This window comes from Perognathus longimembris, chromosome 3, assembly GCF_023159225.1.
Source record: "Perognathus longimembris pacificus isolate PPM17 chromosome 3, ASM2315922v1, whole genome shotgun sequence".
Classification (NCBI taxonomy): domain Eukaryota; kingdom Metazoa; phylum Chordata; class Mammalia; order Rodentia; family Heteromyidae; genus Perognathus; species Perognathus longimembris.
Window position 1 is genome coordinate 86,379,630 of NC_063163.1, and position 26,089 is coordinate 86,405,718.

The 26,089-nt window shown below is 51.1% G+C and overlaps 1 protein-coding gene across 1 annotated transcript; it reads left to right on the plus strand.

Moving 5' to 3' along the window:
• The first annotated feature begins 160 nt into the window (after positions 1-160).
• Positions 161-25,186, plus strand: P2rx7 (purinergic receptor P2X 7). Its single transcript, XM_048342976.1, is given in 16 exon segments — positions 161-399; positions 6,918-7,062; positions 8,017-8,085; positions 9,611-9,683; positions 10,545-10,641; positions 12,900-12,980; positions 13,434-13,563; positions 14,566-14,702; positions 19,888-19,981; positions 21,427-21,492; positions 21,689-21,838; positions 24,472-24,573; positions 24,685-24,713; positions 24,715-24,832; positions 24,834-25,089; positions 25,092-25,186. Coding segments are annotated over 16 exon segments (1,767 nt in total). The 5' UTR covers positions 161-274.
• The last annotated feature ends 903 nt before the right edge of the window (positions 25,187-26,089 follow it).

Sequence of the window (26,089 nt, forward strand, 5' to 3'; positions counted from 1 at the left end):
ACCATCTTTGTCTGGGGGAGGCTGATGGGGGTTGGATCCTCTGCTAGCTGGGCCTGAAAGACTTGGCTCTTCTTGTTTACCCCAGTCACATCTGGGGCAATTGCCAGGGCCCGCCCCCTCTGCAGCCACTGGAGGAACTCAAAGTTGGAGGCTCCTGCAAGGGAACAGTGGAGTTTCATTTTGCTGTTCCTGGGGGGCCCTGCTGAGACCTGGCTGGCGAGGGTGGAATCCAGGACCAGCCCTGAGCAGGAAGTGAATCTGTGAATCTCTCACCATGCCTGCCTGCTGCTGCTGGAACGAGATTTTCCAGTATGAGACAAACAAAGTCACTCGGATCCAGAGCACCAATTATGGCACCATAAAGTGGATCCTGCATATGGTCGTCTTATCCTACGTTAGGTAAGTGGGGTGAGGGACAGGCAAATCACACAGAAAACCCCAGGCTGCGGCTTCAGCTGCACATCCTGACTTCCGTGTGGTTTCCAAATGTGACAGGCACTCCGGGCAGCTCTCAGGGCTCCCGCCAAGGCCTGTGGGATGGGCAGGACGAGGCAGGTCTGTGGCAGGTGGAAAGCTCTGGGCTGTGTCCTGGCAGATGCTAAGGAGGAGGCCCTCATTCCAGGCACACCTGAAGAGGATGCTGAAGTCTGACTCACTCAACACCCACAGAACAGGACCGGGCTTGTAAACATCATTTGAGAACCTCTCCAATGTCAGGAAAGAGCCTCTCTGGCTCTTTGTTTTTCGGCAGATTATTGAGATGTAATTCATACACTACGATTTTCTATTTTAAAATGCTTGATTCAATGGGTTTTAGAATGTTTACAGAGCTGTGTAACTTTCACCACAAGCAATTTCGAAAATTTACACTAACCCCAAAATGGGCTAAGTACAGTGACTAGTTCCTACAATTGCAGCTATTTGGGTGGTGGAGATAGAAGGGGACTATGGCTCAAGTCCAGCCTGGGTGAAAAGTTAATCAAGGCTACACTTCAAGAAACAAGTCAGGTATATTGTATATATGTCTACCTGACGTAAAGAAGGGAAAGAAAAACAGGGTGTAAGATATCACAAGAAATGTACACACTGCCCTAATATGTAACTGTACCCTTTTTGCATAACACCTTGTCAAAAAAAATTGTGTTCAATTAATAACTAAATTAAATAAAAAAATAAAAAAGAAACAAGTCAGGCACAGTGGTGCATGTGTTTGATCCCTGCTACATAGGAGACAAGAGAACAAGGACCTAGAGTCAAGGCTGGCCCTGGGCAAAAAAGCAAAACCCTACTTGAAAAATAACTAAAACAAAAAAAAATGGTTGGAGACATGACTCAAGCAGTAGACACACACACACACACACACACACACACACACACACACACACACACACACACAAATCCCTCTCTTAGCCAGCATCCTCAACCTCTCCACAGGCCTCCACGAATCTATTTTCAGTCTATACATTTACCTGTTGTGGACTTGTCATGTGGATGGAATGTTACACTCTGTGGCCCTTTGTGCCTGGTTTTCTTTCTGTTTCCAATGTTCATTCATGTTGGAGCATGAATAAACAGTATCGGGTTCTGTTCTAACCCTGGTACTTGCTAGGCAGATGCTCTACCACTTGGACCACACCTATAACTCTGCTTTATACTTTTATTTGTCTAAACACGAGTATATTGAATGGGCAGACCACTTTTGTATGTCCATTCATGTACTGATAACAGCACAGTTGTCTCTCTGGGACTATTAGGAATAATGCTGTGTGCAAAATCTGTGTGCAAGGGTTCATGTGGGCGAGTGTTCTATACCTCTGAATGGTGACCCATGTCCCCTGTGGGGGACTGGCTGGGCTCTTTTCCACAGTGGAGGTGCCTTTTCTATTCTCACCAGCAGAGGACAAGGGCTGTGGGTCTCCCCATCACCACCAATACTTGGTACTGTGGTTTTTTCCAAATCACCACCAACCCAGTGGGTGTGAAGGGGTCTGCCACTGTGGTTTTGATTTGGTGAGCCTCACTGGGCAGTGACAATGGTGATGCTCACATGTACATGCCCAGAGCCACTTGATTTACTCAGAGTTAGACCAACCTAGTTGATAATCCTGGCTGGGTCATGTGACCCACGGAGCCTCAGATTCTGTACCTACATCTTTATACAATGATTTTGCCAATTAAAGAAGAAAAGGCTCTGAGTTCAAACCCCAGTACCACTCACACACAAAAAGCATTGGTGAGCCAGGTGCTGGTGGCTCACACCTGTAATCCTGATTACTCAGGAGGCTGAGATCTAAGGCTCATGATTTGAATCCAGTTTGGGTAGAAAAGTCTGTGAGACTCTTATTTCCAGTTAACCACAAAAGGCTGGATGTGGAGCTGTGGCTTAAGTAGTCGAGCACTAGCCTTGAGCAAAAGCTCAGGGATAGCACTCAGGCCCTGAGTTCAAGCCCCAGGACCAGTACCAAAAATATAAAATTAAATTTAAAAAGAATCAGTGTTGTTCACAGTGATCTGCAGAAGTCAGGGACTGTGGGTTCTGGAGGGGAGGGGAGGAGAGGGAAGCAGAACACGTGAGAACTCCAGGAAGAGCAGGTCCATGATGCCTGCTGGATTTAGTGACAAGACCTTGGCAAAGGAGCCACCTGGGGGGGGGCGGGGAAGCCAGACTGGAGTGGGTGGAGGTGTGAAGGGATGCGGAAGTGATGCGTGACTCACTCTCTCTCTCTCAAAGCCTGGCTGTGGGAGGAGAGAGGCACCAAGCGGTGGTGGCTAGAGGGAGGGAGGGTTTCTATTCAAGATGAAAAATGATGCTTAAATGCAGATGGAAGAGAGGGCAGGGGGGCGGAGGGTGGACAGGGTACATGAAAATCACATCGTCATCATCACACTCATCCTCATCTTCTTTGCCAACCAGCAACCACAGTGAAGCGTGCTCTGTCCGGGGACTGCTCTAATTGTTAGACATGCGTGCGTGCGTGCGCGCGTCCTAGTGCTTGCATTCTGGGCCTGGGCACTGTCCCTTATCTTTTTTGTTCAAGGCTGGCACTCTACCATCATTTGAGCCATAGCATTATTTCTAGCTTTTTGTTGGTTAATTGGAGATAAGAATCTCATGGAGGAGCTGGGAATGTGGCTTAGTGGTAGAGTGCTTGCCTAGCATGCATGAAACCCTGGGTTCTATTCCTCAGTACCACAGAAACAGAAGAAGCCAGGAGTGGCACTGTGGCTCAAGTGGTAGAGTGCTAGCCTTGAGCAAAAAGGGGGGGGAGGGAAAGTTGCATGGACATAGCTGCCCAGGCTGGCTTTGAACTTCCATTCTCAGATCTCAGCCTCCTGAGTAGCTAGGATAACAGATGTGAGTCACTGGCGCTTGGCTAGATTCTTCTTTTTCTTTTCCCTTCTTTCCATCCCTTTCCCCTGCTAGTACTGGGGCTTGAACTCAAAGCTTCACACTCACTCTACTCACTTGTTCAGCTGTCCCTCTACCACTTGAGCCTTGCCTTTAGCTTAGTTTTGTTGTTATTGTTATTGTTTTGTTTTTTGTTGGTTATTTGGTGAGTTTTGTAGAGTTACATGTTCTGGTTAGCTTCAAACATATGAGTTTCATGTACTTATGTGTCTGGGCTTGGCTCAATCTGTGATCCTCCAGGTCTCAACCTCTTGAGTGGCTAGATAACAGGCATGAGCCATCAGTGCCTGGATTTAGACTCTTCTTTCTTTTTTTGTCAGTCCTGGGGCTTGAACTCAGAGCCTGGGTGGGCACTGTCCCTGAGCTTCTTCTGCTCAAGGCTAGCATTCTACCATTTGAGCCACAGCACCATTTCTGGCCTTTTCTTTGTATGTGGTACTGAGGAGTCAAACACCCAGGGCTTCATGCACGCTAGGCAAGCACTCTACCTCTAAGCCACATTCCCAGCCCAACTCTTCTTTCTTACGGGAGCCAGAATCTGCCTCCTGCATCCTCTGCATTAGTTGCAGCTGTGCCTGTGTGCATCTCCTACTTCAGATAGCGTCACATTGCTGATCATCACCTCTTTTCTCTACCTGTTCCCCATGGCTGGGGTGGTCACCATACTACTAAGACCCTCAATTGGGCCCCCATCATCTTGCTCTAGTTTGCTAAGACCCTCTTAAAAGGCAGTGTGCATTTCTTGGCAGGAGCATAGAATGAATGGTTCAGTCTTTTGTGGTTTGACAAAAGGAATGGAGACATAACGCATGCATGACCTTTGACCAGAGCGCCTTCCTCTGGTAATGTAATGGAAAGACAGACCAGAGGAGCGCTGTGGTTAGGCCGGGCTTGGGGTGCACACCTGTGTAGGCAGTTTGCTCTCAGGGTTCTCCTGGGTTTCACTTTAGCATTACCTTTGTTTAGAAACCCAGTGGCAAAGGGAGTCACTCGAACTTTGCACAGAGGCCCTTCCTGCCGGGGAGCTTTAAGCCTGGCACCATGTTGGCAGGGGGCTGGCTGTGCCAACACTCCACCGTCAGGGTCCTCCATATCCACAGTGTATGGATCGGCACCCTGAAGAACATCTTCCTGGTGGGCACCTGCGTCTACATCTGGTGAGTGGGCTTCTGCCTGGCCTCCCCTCACCTACTCCTGCCTCACCTCTCCGTGCACCCCTTGTGCCCGGGCATGGCTGCATCACCTCCCTTCTACCTGCCCCAGCCCTCCAGCTCTCCCCTCTGCAGGCTCCAGCCCTGCCTCTCAGGCCCAGCTCCATTCTCAACTCCCTCTTAGAGCTGATAACCAAGGACTTACCACCTCGAGGTGGGGACTAAATCCAGGCCCTGCAAGAGTGACATGGCTTGTCTGAGTTACCAGGAGAGGTCAAGACTGCACAGCTGGACTGATACTAGAATGTTCTAGAATGTTCTTTCCAAAGGACAAGACACAGCAATCTCTCCCTCTGTCTCTCTCTGTCTCTCTCTGTCTCTTTCTCTCTCTCTCTCTCTCTCTCTCTCTCTCTCTCTCTCTCTCTCTCCCCTGCAAGTGTCTTCTCACTAAGTGGTATGTGTTCTTTATTCTACCAAGGCAGCTTGTGCCACTCTGGGAGGGCTGGACTACATTAAGGCTCATCTATAATGTGCTGCGAGTTTGGGAACTCTTCAAATGGTAGCTCAAACAGACCCAGTGCTATGGTGAAGGATTGTTGCAATATCCAACCAAAGAAAACATTTCATGTATTATGTATGTGTTCTGAGATTGATGACTGAATTCATGTTATCTTTTGGAGAGGTCCTGGGGTTTGAACTCTGGGCCTAGGTGCTGTTCCTGAGCTTTTGTGCTCAAGGCTAACGCTCTACCACTTGAGCCACAGCTCTTCTGGATTTCTTTGGCAGTTAATTAGAGAGAAGTTTCATAGACTTTCATACCCAGGCTGGCTTTGAATAGCAATCCTCAGGTCTCAGCCTCCTAAGTAGCTAGGATTACAGGGGTGAAGCACTGGCGCCCGACAGCTAATTGAGTTTTGCACCCTGTAAACCTCTTCTTTGTCCCATGTTCCTCGCTCCCCTGGTGAACAGTCTCCTGAACTTGGTGATGGGAATTCCTTGATCTGATAGTTGTATAGGCATCTGGCCATGTCTGTGAACATACATAAAAATTTTTTTTGCCAGTCCTGGGGGTTGAACTCAGGGTTCCTGAGCAGCTTTTGCTCAAGGCTAGCACTCTACCACTTGAGCCACAGCACCACTTCTAGCTTTTTCTGATTATGTGGTACTAAGGAATCAAACCCAGGGCTTCATGCATGCTAGGCAAACACTCTACCACCAAGCTACATTCCCAGCCTAACATATATAATCTTACCTCCTTTATTGACATTCATAGAATATAAATTAGTCATTTCAAAGAGAATAATAATGTAGCATTTAGGGGCTGGGAATATGACCTAGTGGCAAGAGTGCTTGCCTCGTATACATGAGGCCCTGGGTTCGATTCCTCAGCACCACATATACAGAAAATGGCCAGAAGTGGCGCTGTGGCTCAAGTGGCAGAGTGCTAGCCTTGAGCAAAAAAGAAGCCAGGGACAGTGCTCAGGCCCTGAGTTCACGGCCCAGGACTGGCCAAATAATAATAATAATAATAATGTAGCATTTAATACAATCATAATGCTGTATAAAATCACTCCTATCTAGTTTTGAAGTATTTGCATCTTTTTCTCCTTGGCCAGCAATCCACTCTGACTTTATGGCTTTGCCCATTCTGGATATTTCATATAAATGCCATCGTATACTATAACATTTTTTCTTTTATATATAACTTTTTTTGTTGTTAATGTTGATTGTGGAGCTTGAACTCAGGGTCTGAATGCTGTCCTTGAGCCTCTTTGTGCTCAAGGCTAGTGCTCTACTACTTGAGCCACAGGGCCTCTTCTGGTTTTCTGGTGGTTCATTGGAGATAAGAGACTCATGGGGACTTTTCTGCCCAGGCTGGCTTTGAACCATGGTCCTTAGGTCTCAGCCTCCTGAGTAGCTAGGATGGCATGTGTGAGTCACTGGTGCCCAGCAACTATAACATTTAGTGCCTGGCTTCTTTCCCTCGACAGACAGACTGTTTTCAGATGGATGGAGAGAGGAAGGGTGGACGAATGCAATTACTGTATTCAATGTACATTATGGAAAAGCTGAGTGTCACTGGAGGGTCGGAAAGGTAGGGTGGGGTGAGCCATGCGAGGGGCAACAGCCATCAAGATGCATTGTACTCTTAACCTGACTTGTTGGCTGGAAACTCCTTTGTACAACTACTTAAAAAATAATCACTAAAAATAAAAAGAGAGAAGCAAGGCAGTCACCCGGCTGAGCCAGGCTTTGAAAGGAGGCATTCACATGTATGTGAATGCTGGTGCTCGAACCCACTGCGAGGGTCACCCTTGGCATACACAAGCCCTGATGGCTGCCCTGCCTGCCCTCAGCTTCGCGCTGCTGAGTGACAAGCTGTACCAGCGGAAGGAGCCTCTCATCAGCTCGGTGCACTCCAAGGTGAAGGGCATCGCGGAGGTGGCGGAGAAGTCGGCAAGAAACATCTTTGACACCGCCGATTACACCTTCGGGATGCAGGTGAGCCCCGGCTTCCGCTGAGGCCTGTCCCTGGCCACTGTCACTGGGGTCTTGTTCCCCCTCCCTGACACCGAGAGCCAGAAAGACATTGGCCCTGTTTTTAAAAAGCTCTGTGAAAATCCCAACTGAGAACAATCTAAAAATGGGCAAACTGGGTCAGATCCAGCCGCTCCGAGACGATTCTTTTGCTTTGACCGAGTCCTGCGGGACTTCTCTTAATAGCAGCGTGGCCTGGAGTGTTTCAGACACGATCTAACCCGCTCACACGGGATGTGGACGCGGCTTGGAGAAGCCAGGTCAGCCCAGCAGCGAGGCCTGCCTGGACTCAGGAGGGCAAAGAGCTGGCCAGACCTTGAAGGGTCAATGTGGCCTTTCCTTTAAAAAAAAATGACTAAATACAGAGGTGTCTGCCGTGGAGAGCAGGGTCCTGGGGTACGGGCATGTGACTAGAAGGGAAAATGGGTACCAGAAAGCAGAAAACAAGGCCGCCAGGGAACAGGTGGGGGCGGGAAGGACAGAAGGCCGTGCTGGTAGCTGCTGATAATAACCACGGGTCATTAAAACGGAGCCAATGCCAGATGGCAGGATGCCCTCTCCCCTTCCATTAACCCCCAGGGAATCGGAACAGCCCCCGCCGCCCCCTGAACCCCTACCCTCCTGTAATGGCATGTCAATGTGTCAGACAAAATGACAGGGCTGCCTTGGAGGTTGGATTGGAAAATGACTCCTTAATCTCCGTGAATGTTCCCTTGCCTCTCCAGCCCTGTGGGATGGCTCATGAGGCTTTGAGATGAAAAGCCCTGGGCACATCCACGCTGCCCCCAGAAGCTGGGTTTCTAGAAGCTTGGAAGAGTGGAGGGCCTGGCCCCAGGCACTTAGCGAGCTGGATTACGAGTGCTGAGTGCTTCCAGCCTCCCAGGCCCCATGGTTTCTTTCTCTTCTCCTCCTCCGCAGGGAAACTCTTTCTTTGTGATGACAAACTTTCTCAAGACAGAAGGCCAGGAGCAGGGGCTGTGCCCCGAGGTGAGTGGGGACCCCTTTGGAGGGAGAGGGGAAGTAGGCACCGGGTGGGGGGAGGTATTTGGATCCGCAAATAGTTACTGAACACTTGCCTCTTTTGTGGGGTAGGACTAAGCAGGGAGGAAGGATGAGCTGGGAGACCACAGATCTTTATCAGTCCCCCTCCGTCACTGGCCTGAGAGGGGTGGGGTGCTGGGGACTGCTCCTCGGCACCCCCAGGCCTGATTACGTTATATAACTCATTTCACATGTCCTTGAAGCTCACATCAACTTCCAGAGGAAACTGGCACCTCCAGCCCCACCTCACATGTCAGAACACTGGCCCAGAGAGGTTATGAGCCTTTCCCTGGGTCACACAGCATCAGAGGGGCCAGAGTTCCAATCCTGGTGTCCCCACCCACGGTGGCTCTTACCAGGGCCCACTGTGCTGTCTGCAGGGTAGGTTGTGGGGAACACTCAAACCCCATGACCTGCTCACACTGCCACCCCATAGCCTTTCCTGACTTGGCCTAGCTACTTCCTGACCTTCCCCTATTTCTGTCTAGAAAAATGTCTTCCCTGTCATGGTCCTGCTCTGTGTTTTGTTTGCTGGGCAGGTAGGTACTGGGGCTTGAACTCAGGGCCTCGTGTTCCCTTTTAACTTTTTTGGTCAAGGCTGAGGTTCTCCCACTTGAGCCACATCTCCACGTCTGGCTTTTATGTGGCTACCTGGAGATAAGAATTTCAGGGATTTTTCTGCCCTGGTTGGCTTGGAACCCCAGTCCTCAGATCTCAGCCTCCCGAGTAGCTGGGATTACAGGTGAGAGCTGCCAGGGCCTGGCTCAAGCTATTGAGAGTTATAAGGGGAGAAGGGAGGCAGGTGACTCCCACCCTCTGTGCCTTGGTGCTTTCATCTGCAGAAAGGACCCATAACAAAACCTAGCTCTGAGAATGGCTGACGTAACCGCACGTTAGCTCGCACCTGCGTAAAACGGGGTGTGGTGAGATGTGTGCGGTCACTTTCTCTAAATTGTTATTGTACAGAGGGGTGACGGTTACAGTAGTCAGGTGATGAGTACATTTCTTTTTGGGCAGTGTCACCCCTTCCCTTGCTCTCTCCCTCACTCAGTCACTTTGAGTTACTAAGATGGAAAGACGAAGAGCCAGTACCGTCCATTCCCCATCAGCAGTCAGTCTCCAGGCCTCTGTTCTCTGGCCCCTGGCAAACCGTAGTCCACGTTCTGTGTCTCTGGACTTGCCTGTTCTGGACACTTCCTGTGAATGGAACCACATAGCACATGGCCTTTGTGGCCACCTTCTCTCCCTCAGCATCAAGTTCTCAGGGTTCCTCCACATTGTAATACATATCAGCCCTCTGTTCCCTTTTGTGGCTGAGTAATATTCCACGTGTGGAGTTTCTCCCTCCCTCCTTTGATGGACATGTGTCCGTTCTCACTTGTGTCTGTGTGCGAGGAGTGCAGTGGAGAGCAAGTTTTGTAGGGACATGGATATCGGTCCCTCTTTCCTCACTGTCCTGTCCTCCCCGCAGTACCCTACCCGCAAGACACGATGCTCCTCGGACCAGGGCTGTAAAAAAGGATGGATGGACCCACTGAGCAAAGGTATCTCCTGTCTCTTCCTGAGGGGGAATCCCCCTGGGGGTGGATGGCCTGGCGTTCTGGTGACATTCACGGTGTCCAGTTCAGGTCTTTAGCCTCTGGTTGTCAGCTGCCTTCTTCTACCACCAAACCACAGGCGAGCCCGTGCCGGCCAAGTGCCTTGGCTGTGTCCCCAGACCACAGACCAGCTGCAGCCTGTGAATATGACTCCTGCCTCACCATGCCAGGAGCTCCCCCAAACCTGCCAGGCTCCAGACTAACTGATAGAAAAATCAAGCGGCCATGGCATTATCTGCAATGTGAAACCTTGGGTCTTCAGGGGACCGGGGACAAAGCCATACCAGCCTGCAGATGGCTTCCCCTCATGACTCAAAGAGGCATACAACAAAAATGAATTAATCAGCCCCTGGCGTGGCTGCGATGCACGCGGCTCGCTCTCAGAAAGGCCTGGAGCGGCCCACAGGCTCCAGTCTATGCACGTGTAAGTGCAGATGGCCTTTGACGCGGCTGGCTGGCCCTTTAAGAGTCCAGGAGGATGCCCCTGAGTGCCTGTGTCCCCTGCCCATCAGATAGCACTGGGTACTCCTAGGTGCCCATTTGGGAAGCCAGGGCTTTGCCCACTCCCAGGGGCTGGGAGGAGACAAGCTGTGCTCCCCTCTGGGCTCCCTCCTTGTAAAGAACCCCCAGGGCCCAGGCCCTGCCATGCACCATGCAGGGCTTTCTGATCCTTTCTGAGGGCTCACTGTTCAGGGATCAGCGCTGCCTGGAGGCCTGGTGGAGTGAGGGTGGGTTCTCATCTTGGGCTGGGTCTGTGGATCCCCTGGAGAGTTCTTTGTCACCATCGCTGTCTGCCTGACCCCACAGGAATCCAGACGGGCAAGTGCGTCCCCTTTGACAAGGCCCAGAAGACCTGTGAAGTGTGGGCCTGGTGCCCTGTGGAGGCGGATGAGGAAGCCCCACGGTGAGTGCCCAGGCCCAGGAGGCCCCACACCCAGGCCCCAGAGGCCCCACGGAGAGGGCTCAGGGTGACTCTGCAGCCTGAGCACAGCTGTGCCAGGCACTGGTGGCTCTGAGAAAGCGGTGCCAGCTGCCAGCATGGTGACAAAGTTCCTGCCAACACGGTGCTATCATTCTGTGCGCGCTGGCCAGCCCCAAGCACCGCAGTGCCCAGCAGTGGGGGGATCTGAGAGCAAAGGGGGAAGGAGAGAAGGGAAGGAAGGCAAATGCTCTCCAATGCAAGGCTCATGTGACTGTGACGTTCAGACGTGATGATTCCTCCCACGACATCGGCTTAACCGCACAAAGTCAGGATGTGAATGTCAGAAACCACAAGGGCCCATGCAAGTCAGCAGAGTACAGTCAGAAAGGCTGGGACCACACTCCTGACTAAACACATCTCTGCTGGGTGACCTGGGGCAAGTGGCTTGACCTCTCTGAGCAGCGCTATAGTCATCTATCAAATGAGAATCATCTACCACAGAGGGCTCGCAACTATGCAACAAAATCATAATGTCATACTTAAAGAGCTGCCCACGCTTTTGGCTGCCCAGCCCAGCGAACTCCAGACTGCTGTATTCAGCACGCACGGGGCAAGGAGGAAGCTGCCCGGCTGCCAGCTACCCTGCCAGAGGCTAAGGGCGGGTGCAAAGGCTGAAGGGCCCCATCAGGCTCTCCATTGTGACTGCAGGTTCATTTCTAGGTCAAGAAGGTTTCTCTGCTGTGGGTGGAGCCCAGCCCACACCCCAATAGCTCTTGCATCCACACAAGGGGCCCCTACACTGGCTCTGGCTCCCGGTTCCCACTCTGCCACCAGCTTATTCATCCGACAAACACTGAGTCTCTGAGTGCCAGCTGCTGGAATGATTTTGGAGTTTACTCATATGATTATATAGCCCAGGCTGGCCTCAAACTCAGATCCTCCTGCCTTTAAGTCTTTTGAGTACTGGGAATACAGGCATTAATCACCAGGCCTGGCTTCCAAGGCTACGTTTTAACATGACCTTCTGGGTCCCAGAACTTCTGTTTTATCATTGATTCTTTGAATTCACTTAATTTGTTTAACTGTCCTCTTCACTCCACATATCCATCAGGCATGAAAAGTTTACTTCCTATGTAATAATGCACAGGAAAGGCTGAGTTTCATAGAGGATACAAGAAGTCTGAGGTACCATCCAGGTCCCAAAGCTCTTGCAGTATAAAAAGAAGAGATAAGGTGCATATGTAACTCAAGATAAAGAGTTGCAAATGCCACATGCGAGGAATGAGAACTTTGATCCTTAAAATTCAGTGTGGCCAGGAGTGTGGAGCTGATGACGTTTGGAGGGCAGAGTCCAGCACTCAACAGAGCTTTGACAATAAGACTTAATTGTTATTTGTCTTTAAATAGGAGAGATGATGGATGATGGATGATGGATGGATGGATGATGGATGAATTGGTGGATGGATTGATGGATGGGTGGATGATGGAATTGGTTAATGGATTGATAGGTGGATGGGTGGATGGATGAGGGAATTGGTGAATGGACTGATGGGTGGGTGGGTGGGTGGATGGATGATGGATAAATTGGTGGATGTATGGATGGATGGTGGATGAATTGGTGTATGCATTGATGTGTGGGTAGGTGGATTGATGAGTGGGTGGATGGATGGATGATGGACAGGTAGATGATGGATGGATGGCGAGTAGCCTTGCTGTAGTCTGGCATCTGAGTTCCTATCATTTCGGGGTCTCGCATGCTCCTCAGAGCCCCTGCAGAATGGCTGATCCATTCAACGATCTATCAGCTGTGCTGAAGGCTGGGGTGCCAAGGCGAGACAGGTGTCCTTGCGCTACAGGAACCTCATTTCTGCTGGGGAGGCCACCCCTGGGTGCGCAGAAGCTGGCCAGTTCCAGCTTCTGTGTCACTCTCCATAACTGTCAGCACACACATATCAGGCCTCCTAAACTACATCCCTAGGGTGCTGGTTGTTACATACTTACCAGCCACCACTGCACACACCTAAACATGGTTCTACCAGAGCATCTGAAGCAACACAGTAAATACCATGGGGTCTCGGGATGGCAGAAGCTGTCCTCCTTGGGAAAGCTGGAGCTCTGTGGAGGATTTGTGGAAGGTTTTGTCCACCAGGGTACTGTCTCTATCTCTCTGCACTCATTCCACAAAGCCGCCTTGGCCTCACTGCCCTGGGAGACCCCTGACCCTCATTGCTTTCTCCCAGGCCTGCACTTCTGAGCAGTGCTGAAAACTTCACAGTGCTCATCAAGAACAACATCGACTTCCCCGGCCACAACTACACCACGTGAGTGCCCAGGACGTCCAGCTGTATCCGTTATCATGGCTGCGTATCAAATGTCCCCAAACCTAAGAAGCCCCAAATGACAGCAGCTTTTCCTCTCTGCCAGTTTCCATGGGTTGGGCATCTGGGACTTGGTGGGAGGCTGAGGCTTGGGACTTTGCAGGCCACAGTGATGCTCTTGGGAGCCACAATCCTGTCTAGGATTGCCGGGGGACCGGAGCCCTCTGCCCTGCTCACTCACTGGGTAGTGGGAGGAGGGCTCAGACCCCACAGTGCCCTGCTAACAAGGCACTAGCTTTCCCAGGGACAAGTGATCCAAGAGAGCAGGTGGGCAGAATTGGCAGTGGCTGTGTTTGGAAGCAATGCCATGTGCTGTGGGAGGCAGAGGACGCGCGCAGGGGACGGGGGGGGGGGGGGGTGTCTACCCAGCACAGATGTCCATTTCCATCCACACAGGAGAAACATCCTGCCAGATCTGAACACTACCTGTACCTTCCACAAGACTCAGAATCCACAGTGTCCCATTTTCAGACTAGGAGACATCTTCCGGGAAACAGGAGAGAACTTTTCAGAGGTGGCGGTTCAGGTGGGTGGTGTCTGGGTTCCATGGGGTGTGTGAGGGAGGTGGGGGGCTTTAGAGGCCAAGGAGTCAGCACGCTGGGCCCTAGAAACCCGGTTCACACGATTCTGCATGTGCAGCACCTTCGTGTAACCCCAGGCCTGTGGGTGAGCCTCCTAGGATGTTGGTTTCCTGTGGTTGCAGTGATGAATGTGTGCTTCAAACAGCACACCTTTTCCTCTATTTCTGGAGGTCAGAAGTACAGAGACCTTGTTTCCCAGAGCCAGAAGTGAGGTGTGAGCGGGGCCGGGCTCCCCCTGGAGGCTGCAGGGGAGAATGCACATCCTGGCCTCTCACCTTCCCAGCCTGGAAGGTCTCCACCTCCTCCCTCTTCAAAGCCAGCGCAGAGCATCTGGCTTCAGTGGTCACAATGACTGTGTCTCCTAGTTTCTCAGACAAGCTCTCATTATGTAGTCCTGGCTGGTCTCAAACACTTCAAGTTTTTGTCCCCCAAGTGCTGGGATTACAGGGGTGCACCACTGTGCCCAGCTCTCATACAGACTCTATTCTTGGGACCAAGTTCCTTTTACCTCTCTCTTATAAAAAGCTTTATCTTTAGAGAAGGGTGTGTTTATACAAGGGGCTTGTAAAGCCTACCTGGGTCCTCCAGGGTAGTCTCCCATCTCCGGATCTTTCCCTGTGAGCACACTGACAGATTAAAGGGGGGTGGTATTTGAAGGAGGTCCCTGGATTCCAGCTAGCCTGACCTTTCATGAGGTGAGGGGAAGGGGATGAAAGGAGTTTGCATGCAGGCCTGGTTTACTGGAAGCCATGTCAAGTGTAAGGGTAGAAGGGGCGGGGGGGGGGGGGTTGTAGCTGGCTGTCATGGTAACCTAACTCACATTTATGGCTCTAAAACCTTAGATATCATTTTCCTTCTAAAAAGAAAGCCTTTCTGCGAATGAGATTGTGCCACTCCGCGCTGCCTTCAGCCCGTGTAGAGACTTCTCTTGTTGATCTTGCCACCAGGGAGGAATCATGGGCATTGAGATCTACTGGGACTGCAACCTGGACCGGTGGGCCCATCGCTGCCGCCCCAAATACAGCTTCCGCCGCTTGGATGACAAGACCACCAACGAGTCCTTGATCCCAGGTTACAACTTCAGGTACCAGCACTGCAGTAGGATGGGCTCAGCAGGCCGGGGAGCTTCTGGGCCGGGCTGGATGGCCTGGATGGTGGCAGGCAGTGAGGCCAGCTGGGTTTCTCAAGGCCACAACAAGAGCTGGGTGGTGAGGCGCATGCTCAGTACAACAGCTACAAGCTCAGAGGACTAAGCCCCATTGCTCTCAGGAGAGCCCTATGTTGAGTTTTCCTTTGTCCTGAGGCTTATCTGAGGCCTTGTCACTGTGTACCCGGTACTTTGTGGGGTCTCTTTATACCCAGGGCACTTCAGATTCCTTGTGACTGTGACATTAACAGCCACAGCACTGCATATGAGGGTTATAACGGGCCAAGGGGCCATCAGGGTTCCTGGGGGAAATCGGGAGAGGTTCAATGATTTGCTCCAAACCCACAGCTAACAGCCATAATCCTAGTCAAGCCACCTTGACCCCACAACTTCCACCAGTGGCTCCGTGGCACCCATGCCTTCCTCTATTATTGAACATTTGGGTCATTTCCAGGTTTTATAATTAACTACCATGTACATTGTTTCCCTCCCTCCCTCCCTCCCTCTGTCCCTTCCTTCTTTCTTTCATTGGTCCTAGGGCTTGGGTGCTGTCTCTAAGCCTCTTTGTGCTCAAGGTTAGAGGTCTACCACTTGATCCACACTGCCACTTCTGGCTTTTTCTTAGTAGTTTATTGGAGATAAGCATCTCATGGAGTTTCCTACCCAAGCTTGCTCTGAACTGCGATCCTCAGATCTCAGCCTCCTGAGTGGCTAGGATTATGGATGTGGACTAGAGCTTAAACTCAGGGCCTGTCCCTGAGCTTTCTCATTCAAGTGCAGAAATCTGTGCATGAATGTTCACAGCAGCCTTATTCCTGAAAGGGAAAAACCAGAAAGGACCCAAATGTTTATTGAAGTAAAGTGGGGGTTCGCTACAATGAAACGGAGTTCCCCCAAGAGTCCACCACACAGTCTCCAGCTACAAGATGACAAAAAGACAGATTTATTGGGGAAGTAAAAAGTGAACAAAAAGTGAACCGACCAGCCTTGGTCGCAGCCCAGACTCAGGAGCCGAAACTGCTGACCACGTGTGCAGGATCAGGGCCCAGACTCGGGAGCTGGAACCACGCGCACGTGTGGCCTTCCAGCCTGGTTATAAGGCAAACATCACAGTCAAACTTGCCACACGCAGGTGACCAATGAGGATACAACACTTACAGAGCCGCACGCAGGTGGCCAAAAGAGTTACAGTCTATCTAACAGTATCTATTTGAACCAACCTATCATTCTAGTTAGAATTGGCACATAGATTTGACATCAGGTGGATACGCCTACCCAGGGGAGGGCACAGGTTCCCTTGAAGCTCCCAGGCCTCAGGTGGTCAATTTACATAACTTATCATAATAAAGGGGAGCTTCTCTGGATAGGGTGGGGGAGAGCTTAGTGGAGATGGAGTTGTATTCTGCTCTTATCTGAGCTGGAGTCAACCTGAAGTCCCTCCACAGTTAATGATGGCACTGGCCAGATCTGAACTCCCTATTACATTTATCAGAGAGATACATTTATGCAAGAAAAGGCTAGCAAAAATTTTTAAAGGAGCAAATGACTGACACGTGCCATGGAAGGTCAAGCAACTCCATAGGCTCCACACCGAGGGGAGAGAAGCCAGACCTGAGTGAGGGTGCACCCCACAACGCCGCCAGGCCACATTCCAGACCCAGAAAACCCACCAGTGCAGCAGACCACAGAATAGTGGTGGCCGGGCTGCCCAGGGCAGGAAGCAACAGGAAAGGAGCATGCTCAGGAAGCAACTCGGAAGCCCTTTTAAGATCTATGAATCCCTTTGCTCCCTCTGCATTCATAGTCTAGTCTAGCAGCCACAGGGGGCTTGAAATGCACATTCTCAGCCCTACCCTGCCCCCCATATCTACTGGATCCGCCAGTCCTAGGCTGGGGCTCAGTGGGATCTGTTGCTCACTCGAGTTTGCCAGCAACTGATGGAGACAGACCTTGTGTGTGGTTCAAGAAGCACAACCAAGGGCCCCATGGGAGCTTGTCACAAAGCAGGACCACACCCTCCCCACTTAGTGAAACTCTGCACTTGGAACATGACCCCCTGGTTTGATCTACGCAGCACCTCCTGGCACCCCCAACCTGCCTTCTTCTTACCTGCTTCAGCTGAGTATCTTTTGTCTCTACAGCTAGGGAAGTAATCTGCAGACAGTGCACATGCTCACATCCTCCCAGCCCCCTGCTAGCATTCTCAATGGCTTGTGAAGGGGTTTACTCAGGGTTTACATTGCTTTATATGAACTTGAGATATTCTATATAAAACCCTGGACTTCCTGCTTTTCTAAAAAAAAAAAATCAACTATTTGGGGAAAAATAATGAATAGTTCAACAATCCTGAGTGGATATTTCACAGGGCAGCTGGTGGCCAGCGCCTCTGGAGAAGGGACAGCACTTTCTGCTTTGCCTCGGTCTCCACCACTCCTTATGGCCTGCTAGCTGACCCGCACTGTTCTGGTATCTGCATGGCTCAGTTTCAGAGCCTTGACTCCCAGGCCAGCTGAGGCTTTCTGCATCCTCTGTGCTGATGAAATTTCATGGGAGGGGAGGCAGGGAGCAGTTCCTAGTTTAGGTGACTTTTGGAGGATCCCTTGTGGCGCTGCTAAATGGGCTTATAGCCATTAGTAAGAGCAGAGGACAGGATGGGCATCCCGCTGACTGCCCTTCCAGGCTGTCTGTCAGCAGAAGCAAGCAGGGCAAAGAACCAATCAGACAGCAGAAGTCCTTGGAGTCTCTGAGCTGCAACTAAGAACATGGGCTTCCTGGGGGGATGTGAGCGTTCTCAAGTGGGGGGGGGTGGGGGGGGCTGTGACGTTGAGCTGCTTTTAGAAGAAAGTAGTTGTGCATCTGTCATCTAGAAAGAAGAAATCTTTGGCCAAAAATAAATCCTGATCTGATGGTTAAGCAGACATGGTATTTTCAGATAGCCACACGAAAGAGAAGGAGATGACAGGTCATATGAGGTATATGAGAAAAGGTAGCTTTTTTAAAACACAGGAAGTTGGAGTTCGCATTATAGAACTTTGTCCTTGACAAGTGTCCTCATGCAGTTAACAGGTTGAATCTATAGTTTAGATCAAGGGTAAGGCAGGGGAGGCCTACACAGCACACCAGGCACTTCTCAGTTCCAGCACACTATGAGTAAGTATCAGTTTCTGGTAGATGCTATAACAATTTGCCCCAAATTTGGTGGTTTAAAACAATAGATATTTTCCCCCTCACAGAGGAAAGAAGTATGGAGTGATATTTCAGTGGGGCCATGGGCCATACCTTTTCCAAAGGCTCTACTGGAAGATTCCTGCCTCTTCCAGATTCTGGTGGTTCTAGGCATCCATTCCAATCTCTGCCTCCCTCTCCACAGGCCTCCTCCCTTATCTTTTTTTATTCAGTTTCCATCTCCTTTCTCTCAAAATGACACCAGTCATTGGATTCAGAAGCACTCCAGGATAATCTCATCTTGAGACCCTTAACTGCATTTTTAACAGTGGATTTTCAAATGAGGATTTTTGTATCTGCAGGTCCTGGAGTACTAGGTACCTGGCATGCGGTCACCTGTCTACCCATTACAGTGGGCAAAAAAGCATCCTATCCAGAGCCCAATGTTCCTTGGAGTGTGGCCCACTGACTGTCAGCCTTAGAGCAGAGATACAGGTCTCTAGAAACATCTCAGGCCTTCAGGAACTGCTGTGTGAGGTTCAGGGAGGGCCAAGAACCTGCCTCTTGAACACATTCTCCCAAGTGATCCATGCCCTCAAGTCTTTACAAACAAAACCACCCGGGGCAAGCCAGCCCCAGGAGCAGAGGGGTCGTGCGCCCTTGCAAAACCAAATCATGCAGTAGAGCAAAAGAAAGAATCATCAGACACAAAGAAGTTGAAACTCTCCAGGCAGAACCTGACCGCAGGCGAGCTAGACAGGATCCACTGGAGCTGGACCTCCAGTTTTGAATGTGTTTAACAGAAACTTTCAGGTGTTCCATGCTGTTTGGGCAGAGCATCTGTCTTCTGTTTTCTTCTCTCCTTACACCTATAAATAGGCTGTGAATACCTCTAAAAGAAAACAAGTATCTTGGTGGGCTGGGAATATGGCCTAGTGGCAAGAGTGCCTGCCTCATATATATGAGGCCCTGGGTTCGATTCCCCAGCACCACATATACAGAAAATGGCCAGAAGTGGCGCTGTGGCTCAAGTGGCAGAGTGCTAGCCTTGAGCAAAAAAAAAAAAAAAGCCAGGGACAGTGCTCAGGCCCTGAGTCCAAGCCCTAGGACTGGCCAAAAAAAAAAAAAAAGAGAGAAGAAAACAAGTATCTTTATATAGAAAGAGCCAGTGGGAGGTCTTGAGGGGAGTTTCATGCGATTGTGAGGATGTGGTTAAATCTTCCTCCTCGTGACTTTTCTTGACCAAAGCTCGAAGCTCGTGTCTGGAGTGGTTGCAGCGGTGTGTCAGGTTGCAATGTATGAAGGCGACTGAGTGATGGCATGGAAGGATCAAAAGCACTAAAAGGATTTATTTTATATTTATTTACCTCAAGAGGCAGGACCAGGGGGTGGGGGTGGAGGATAGGCTTGGTCAGGAGTCAGAAACAAAGGGAAGATGAGGCCCAGAAGTGTCCTTGCCATCCCCCTGGGAAAGGCCAGGCCGGCTGGGGAGCCAGCTTGGGGCTGGCTAGTGTGACTAGACCAGCGAACTCAGGATTACTGGGGTGGTGTCCCCCCTTTGTCTGACTCTGGATCTCCTGAAAGGGGAGAGGGTGGAAGCGCAGGGCCGGAAGTCCAGAATTAGTATGGAAGATTCACCCTCTTTGGCTGTTTTGTTCCGGAAGCCAAACCTCTGTTAGGAACAATCATTGTTTCAAGTTATATTACTTCCTCTACTTATCATGAATCCCATATTGGAGGAAAAGTTGTTCATTTTAACCTGAAACTAAAGGGCCTTTTCGTGCCTCCTGTGCTGATGGCGGATGGGCTGCCGGGCTCCAGGCTAATGGGTCCAGGCTTCACTCTCCCCTCTGGCGAGCCTGTTGAGGCAGAAGGCGGGCACCGGCTTGGTTTCTGCTCTCCAAAATGCCAGCGCTTGCAGAGACAGCTGTGTCCACGGATCTTTTTCCTCCTGCAGATTCGCCAAGTACTACAGGGAAAACAACACCGTGGAAAAGCGGACTCTCATCAAAGTCTTTGGGATCCGCTTTGACATCCTGGTTTTCGGCACCGTAAGTCTGTCCTTCCGCCCCAGCGCCTCCATCTGGAACAGGGCCTTGCCCTCTGAGTGGGGACTGGGCCGGGTGAGCGCCTGGTTCACGGTCACTGGCTGCCCTGTGCATCTCGCATGTGGGATAAGAGGGGAGGAACAAATGCCGTCCTGACTGTGAGCAAGCTGTCAGAAGAGTATGATAAAAAAAATTGAGAAAAATTCTAATATTCAACCTTAAAAGTATTCTGATAGAAGCTGGACATCAGTGGTTTACACCTGTTTACACTCAGGACAAACAAACAAACAAACAAAAACCTGAAGTAGAACAGTGGCTCAAGTGATAGAGTGCTAGCCATGAGGGAAAATGCTCAGGGCCCTGAGTTCAAAGCCCATGATGGGTACAAAAGAAAAAAAGAAGAAAGCAAATTGAGACTGTAACCCAAGCAGTAGAGTACCAGCCTTCGAGCAAAAAGCAAAGAGAGAGCATCCAGACCCTGAGTTCAAACCCAAGTATTGGCACACACATACAAAAGTACTCTGATAGAGAGGAAAGGTAAAGAATGGAAAAGGAAAGGGAGCGGAAGGGGAGGGGAAGGAAGGAAATGTATTGCGAAATAGTTTATAACAGAACTCAACTCAAATGGCTTAGAGAAAAACTGCCTGGGTTTCTGTTGCTGCTGCTGCTGTTCACATAACTGAAACATCCAAGGACAATCTGGGGTTTCAGGTAGGGCTGAATCCAGGGTGTCCCAGCAACGTTATCAGGAATCTGCCCCCCTCCATCTTCACATCGGTTCCATATCAGCTCTGTCCGGCTGCCCATCTCCACAGGACAGTGTGCTCCTGTCTTCTTGCCCTCAGAGCAGCCTCAGTGTAAAGAGAACGTTCCAGAAGTTCCAGCCCAGGCCTCAGGCAGAAGCCACTGACTCTGCCTGACTCCTCTGGGCCACAGCCCCAGTTGCACCATTCTGGGGAATGTGGGGTCGGGGGGTTGGGGGGATGACACACTAACTCTTAGCAACTAACTCTCTCTTGAATCAACCCTGCCCCAGCCCAGATGCCAGAAAAGAGGGCCCCAGCTGAGATGAGGAGAGACAGTTCAGGGGCAAACTGGGGCAGTGGCTCCAGAAAGCTCAGCCACCCATGGTTAAGTCACATTGGGTTCTTGTGGCCTGAGAGCCACTGAGATGGAGCCAAGTAGAAGGAAGGAAAGGCCACGGAGGAGAAAGAGCACAAGACACCATGGGGAAGAGCAGGACTTCCAGCTTTCCTGGATCTCCTCTAGGGTGCGTTCGCTGGGAACATTCTGGAAGGCAGAGGCAGGCTGCACAGCAGTTGCTGTCTCTCTGACAGTGAGCGAGCATGTGGATGCGCGGGGCTCTGCTCCCTTCACAACCAGCGACCGCCAGTCAGAGCAAAGCATGGCCGCGCTCTGCAACAGTCGCTTTCCTGCTCGGTTTGCAGGGAGGGAAATTCGACATCATCCAGCTGGTGGTGTACATCGGATCCACCCTCTCCTACTTTGGTCTGGTAAGAGAATTCTCTAGCCCGTGTTTTAAGGGAATGATGTGGAAGCCAGTGGTGGTAGCGCATGCCTATAATCCCAGCACGGAGGGGCAAGGGCAGCAGGACTGAGAATCAAAGCCAGCCTGGGTACAGAGTGAGAGTATCTCAAGCAATGAGGAAGAGGAAGCTCTGGAGCATGGTGCTTTTCTGTGTTCCCCAGGCCACGGTGTTCATTGACTTTCTCATCAACACATACTGGAGCAGCCTCTGTCGGTCCTGCGTTTATCCCTCTTGCAAGCGCTGCAAACCCTGCATGGTCAACGAGTACTACCACAGGAAGAAGTTCGAGCTCATCGTGGAGCCAAGCGCGGTAAGGCACACTGTGGGGTGGAGGCATGGGAGGTCGACGGCCTGAGTGCCAACCAGCCCATCAGACCTTGGGACCTTGTCTCTGGTCGCCATGAGTCTGCTGGTCCCAAGGAAGAAGAGAAAAATAGAGAAGCAAGATAGATGGGGGAGACAAGCTTTTATGATCTATCATTAAAAAAAAAAAAAAAAAAAAAGCTGGGCGCCAGTGGCTCATGCCTATAATCCTGCTACTCAGGAGGGTGAGATATGAGGATCACGGTTCAAAGCCAGCTGGGACTCTAATCTCCAATATTCAGAAAAGGCCAGAGTGGCACTGTGGTCAAGTGGTAGAGTGCTAACCTTGAGCACAAAGAGGCTTGGGGACAGTGCCCAGGCCCTGAGTTCAAGCCCCACAAACAACAAAAAAGAAAGAACAGGCGCCTTGCTTTATAGCTGGAATCTCCTCTTCTCCAGACCTCTAGACCTAGAGGCACCACGAGAACTCAAGCAGGACACGTGTGCAAAGGCACACAGGGCAGTGATTAACAGTTAACAAAGGACACTGTCCCCAGTGGGGAGACCCCATCTAGCCACCTGTCCGTTGGGTGAATGAATGGTGGAAGAAACCATGATAAGTCCAGTGTAAGGAATGGCAGGCATTGGGGAAACAGCTGATTCTTATCTAGCACTCCTAAGTGCTTGTACATATTAACCCATTCAATCTTCACAGCAATCCCACAAATGGGGGCTTACTATTTCTTTTTAGATATAAGGAAACTAAGGCACAAGGAGGTTAAATAATTTGCTCCAACTCATACAGTTAGTAAGTGGGAGATCTGAAACTCTAATATAGGCAGGATGGCCTCAGAATCCATGTTCATAATCACCAAGTTACAGGTTCCAGCAACAGCAGACATGCTAGTTGCAAGGAGGAAAACAGCAAACAGAATAATGAACCGAGTGCTGGTGGCTCACACCTGTAATCCTAGCTACTCAGGAGGCTGAGATCTGAGGATTGCGGTTCAAAGCCAGCCTGGGCAAGAAAGTCTATGATACTTTTTTTTTTTTGCCAGTCCTGGGCCTTGGACTCAGGGCCTGAGCACTGTCTCTGGCTTCTTTTGGCTCAAGGCTAGCACTCTGCCACCTGAGCCTCAGTGCCACTTCTGGCTGTTTTCTATATATGTGGTGCTGGGAAATTGAACCCAGGGCTTCATGTATATGAGGCAAGCACTCTTGTTACTAGGCCATATCCCTAGCCTCTATGAGACTCTTATCTCCAATAAATCACCAGAAAATCGTAAGTGGCACTGTGGCTCAATATGGTAGAATGCTAGCCTTGAGCTGAAGAGGTCAGGGACAGTGCCCAGGCCCAGAGTTCAATCTCAGGACCACCAAAAACAACAAAAAGAATAATGATATTATCTATCATTTGTCAAATAGGTTTTTAAAGGGGCCCCACAAAACAAAAGGCTAGGTGCAGTTGTACATGCCTGTAATCCTGGCACTCGAAGTGGCAGAAAGATTGCAAATACAATGTCTCAAAAAAAAAGTCTCATAAAAGGGAGAGGAGTTCATTTTTTTTTTTTTTTTGGCCAGTCCTGGGCCTTGGACTCAGGGCCTGAGAACTGTCCCTGGCTTCTTCCCGCTCAAGGCTAGCACTCTGCCACTTGAGCCACAGCGCCGCTTCTGGCCATTTTCTGTATATGTGGTGCTGGGGAATCGAACCTAGGGCCTCGTGTATATGAGGCAGGCACTCTTGCCACTAGGCTATATCCCCAGCCCGAGGAGTTCATTTTTGCCACTAAAAATAGCCACTATTTCATGGCCCATTATGGAAGAAAATTTAACAAACATATAGATAATTTAACCCTAGCTACTCAGGACACTAAGATCTGAGGATCACAGTTTAAAGCCAGGCCAGGCAGGAAAGTCTGTCCATGAGGCTCTTATCTCCAAGTAACCACAAAATCCAGAAATAGAGCAGCTGTGGCTCAAGTGGTAGAGCACTAGCTTTGAGCAAAAAAGCCCAAGGAGGACAGTGCTCAGGCCCTGAATTCAAGCCCCGGGAATGGCACAGAAACCAAACAAACACAAAAATCTTTTTTTTTTTTCCAAATTTTTATTATCAAACTGATGTACAGAGAGGTTACAGTTTCATATGTTGGGCATTGGATATATTTCTTGTACTGTTTGTTACCTTGTCCCTCATACCACAAAAATCTTAAGTTGCAGTATCCTAGCTTTCTGGAGCTACTGAATCCAGAAGTACAAACGCATGGCTCTAGCTTCAGCAGGCGGAGGATAAACAATTCACTGGAGCTCAGAAATCACCGCATTCTTCTTGGGGATTTGCTTTTCCAATGATTTACTTTCCAAGAAGTAACACTTGCCTTTAGATAAGGTGGGATTCTGGGCAGGAAATGGACACTGTCGCCTCCCTTTCCTTCTTTTTTTTTTTTTTTTTTGCCAGTACTGGACTTGGACTCAGGGCCTGAGCACTGTCCCTGGCTTCCTTTTGCACTTGAGCCACAGAGCCACTCCTGGCCTTTTCTATATATGTGGTGCTGGGGAATCGAACCCAGGGCTTCATGTACACGAGGCAAGCACTCTAGCCACTAGGCCACATTCCCAGCCCAACGTTGGCTCCCTTTCTAGACGCTGAAGTACGTGTCCTTTGTGGACGAGCCTCACATCCGCCTGGTGGGCCAGCAGCTGCTCGGGAAAAGCCTGCAGGACGCCAAGGGACAGGCCATCCCGGTGAGTACCGGCTTCGCCTTGCCGAGGGGGTGGACTGCCGATTCGGAATCGTGCTGCGCCTGGCGGGCCGGGGCGGCCACTGCTGACCGCTGCGAACCTTGGCCCTTCCAGAGACCCGAGATGGACTTCACGGCCCTGTCCCACGCTGCCCCTCCCGGACCCGCAGCCGTCGCCGCCGGGCGAGGCCCAGGAGCTGCAGCCGCTGTGCGGCGCGCCGGCCCCGGGGCCCGCGGACGGCCCGAGCCCGGGCTGGTGCCGGTTGCGGGTGCTGCCGGCCGTCCGCGCTGCCCGAGCGCCGGCGCGGCCTGGAGGAGCTGTGCTGCCGCCGCGCACCCGGGCCCTGCATCACCTCCTCGCCGCTCTTCGCCACGCTCGTGCTGTGCCCGCGGAGGCTGCGGCTGCTGCTGCTCCACCGCGAGCCGCTGCGCGCCCTGGAGGCCGAGGACGCCGCGCGCGCGCTGCGCCACTGCGCCTACCGCTGCTACACCGCCTGGCGCTTCGGCGCCCCCGACCTGGCGCCTTCGCCGTCCTGCCCAGCTGCTGCCGCTGGCGCATCCGCAAGGACTTCCCCCGAGCCGACGGGCAGTACCGCGGCTTCCAGAGCCCGTACTGACCCGGCCCGGCGGCCCAGGCCGCGCAGGGCGGTGCACGCCGGGGGGGTGGGTGCGGGTGTCGAGCCAGCCTGCGGCCCGGGGAAGCGGGGTGCCGAGCCAGCCGCCCCACAGCTCTTCGGGCTCTGAGGCCTCTCCTGGCTGCATAGCGATGGGACTGGCACGCCCGGATCTCTCCCCGCAAGACACCCTGACTCTCAGCCCATTGGAAAGGATGAAGTCCGGATCACACTTTTTTTAAAAGGAACCCCACTGCTAGGCATGGTGGTTGCTGCCTGTAAGGAGGCATGTGTGCTACACAGCAAGACCTTGCCTATGGCAAAAAAGAAAAATGAACCCACACTTCTACTTTCAACCTTTCTACACATCAGCGGCTAAGGATATGGGAATGATGGGTCACAGAACAGGGCCATGTCTCAGGATTTCTTTTTCATGGTTACTGTAGGTGGCTGTTCATTTCTTTTTTTTGGCCAGTCCTGGGCCTTGGACTCAGGGCCTGAGCACTGTCCCTGGCTTCTTCCCGCTCAAGGCTAGCACTCTGCCACCTGAGCCACAGCGCCCCTTCTGGCCGTTTTCCATATATGTGGTGCTGGGGAATCGAACCGAGAGCTTCATGTGTAGGAGGCAAGCACTCTTGCCACTAGGCCATATTCCCAGCCCCAGCTGTTCATTTCTAAACAGCAACTATTTCAAAGAATAAGAATCTAGAAACCACCAAGAAGAGAATCTTGAGAATAACAGACTTTTTGTGGTGGGGGGGGCGCTTACTGGGGATTGAACTCAGGACAAGTGCTCTATTGCTTCAGTGAAACCTTCAGCCCAGGGCTAACCATTTTGATATTTTAAAAAACAACAGTGGGGTGCCCACAGTGGCCTCATGCCTGTAGTCCTGACTAATCAGGAGG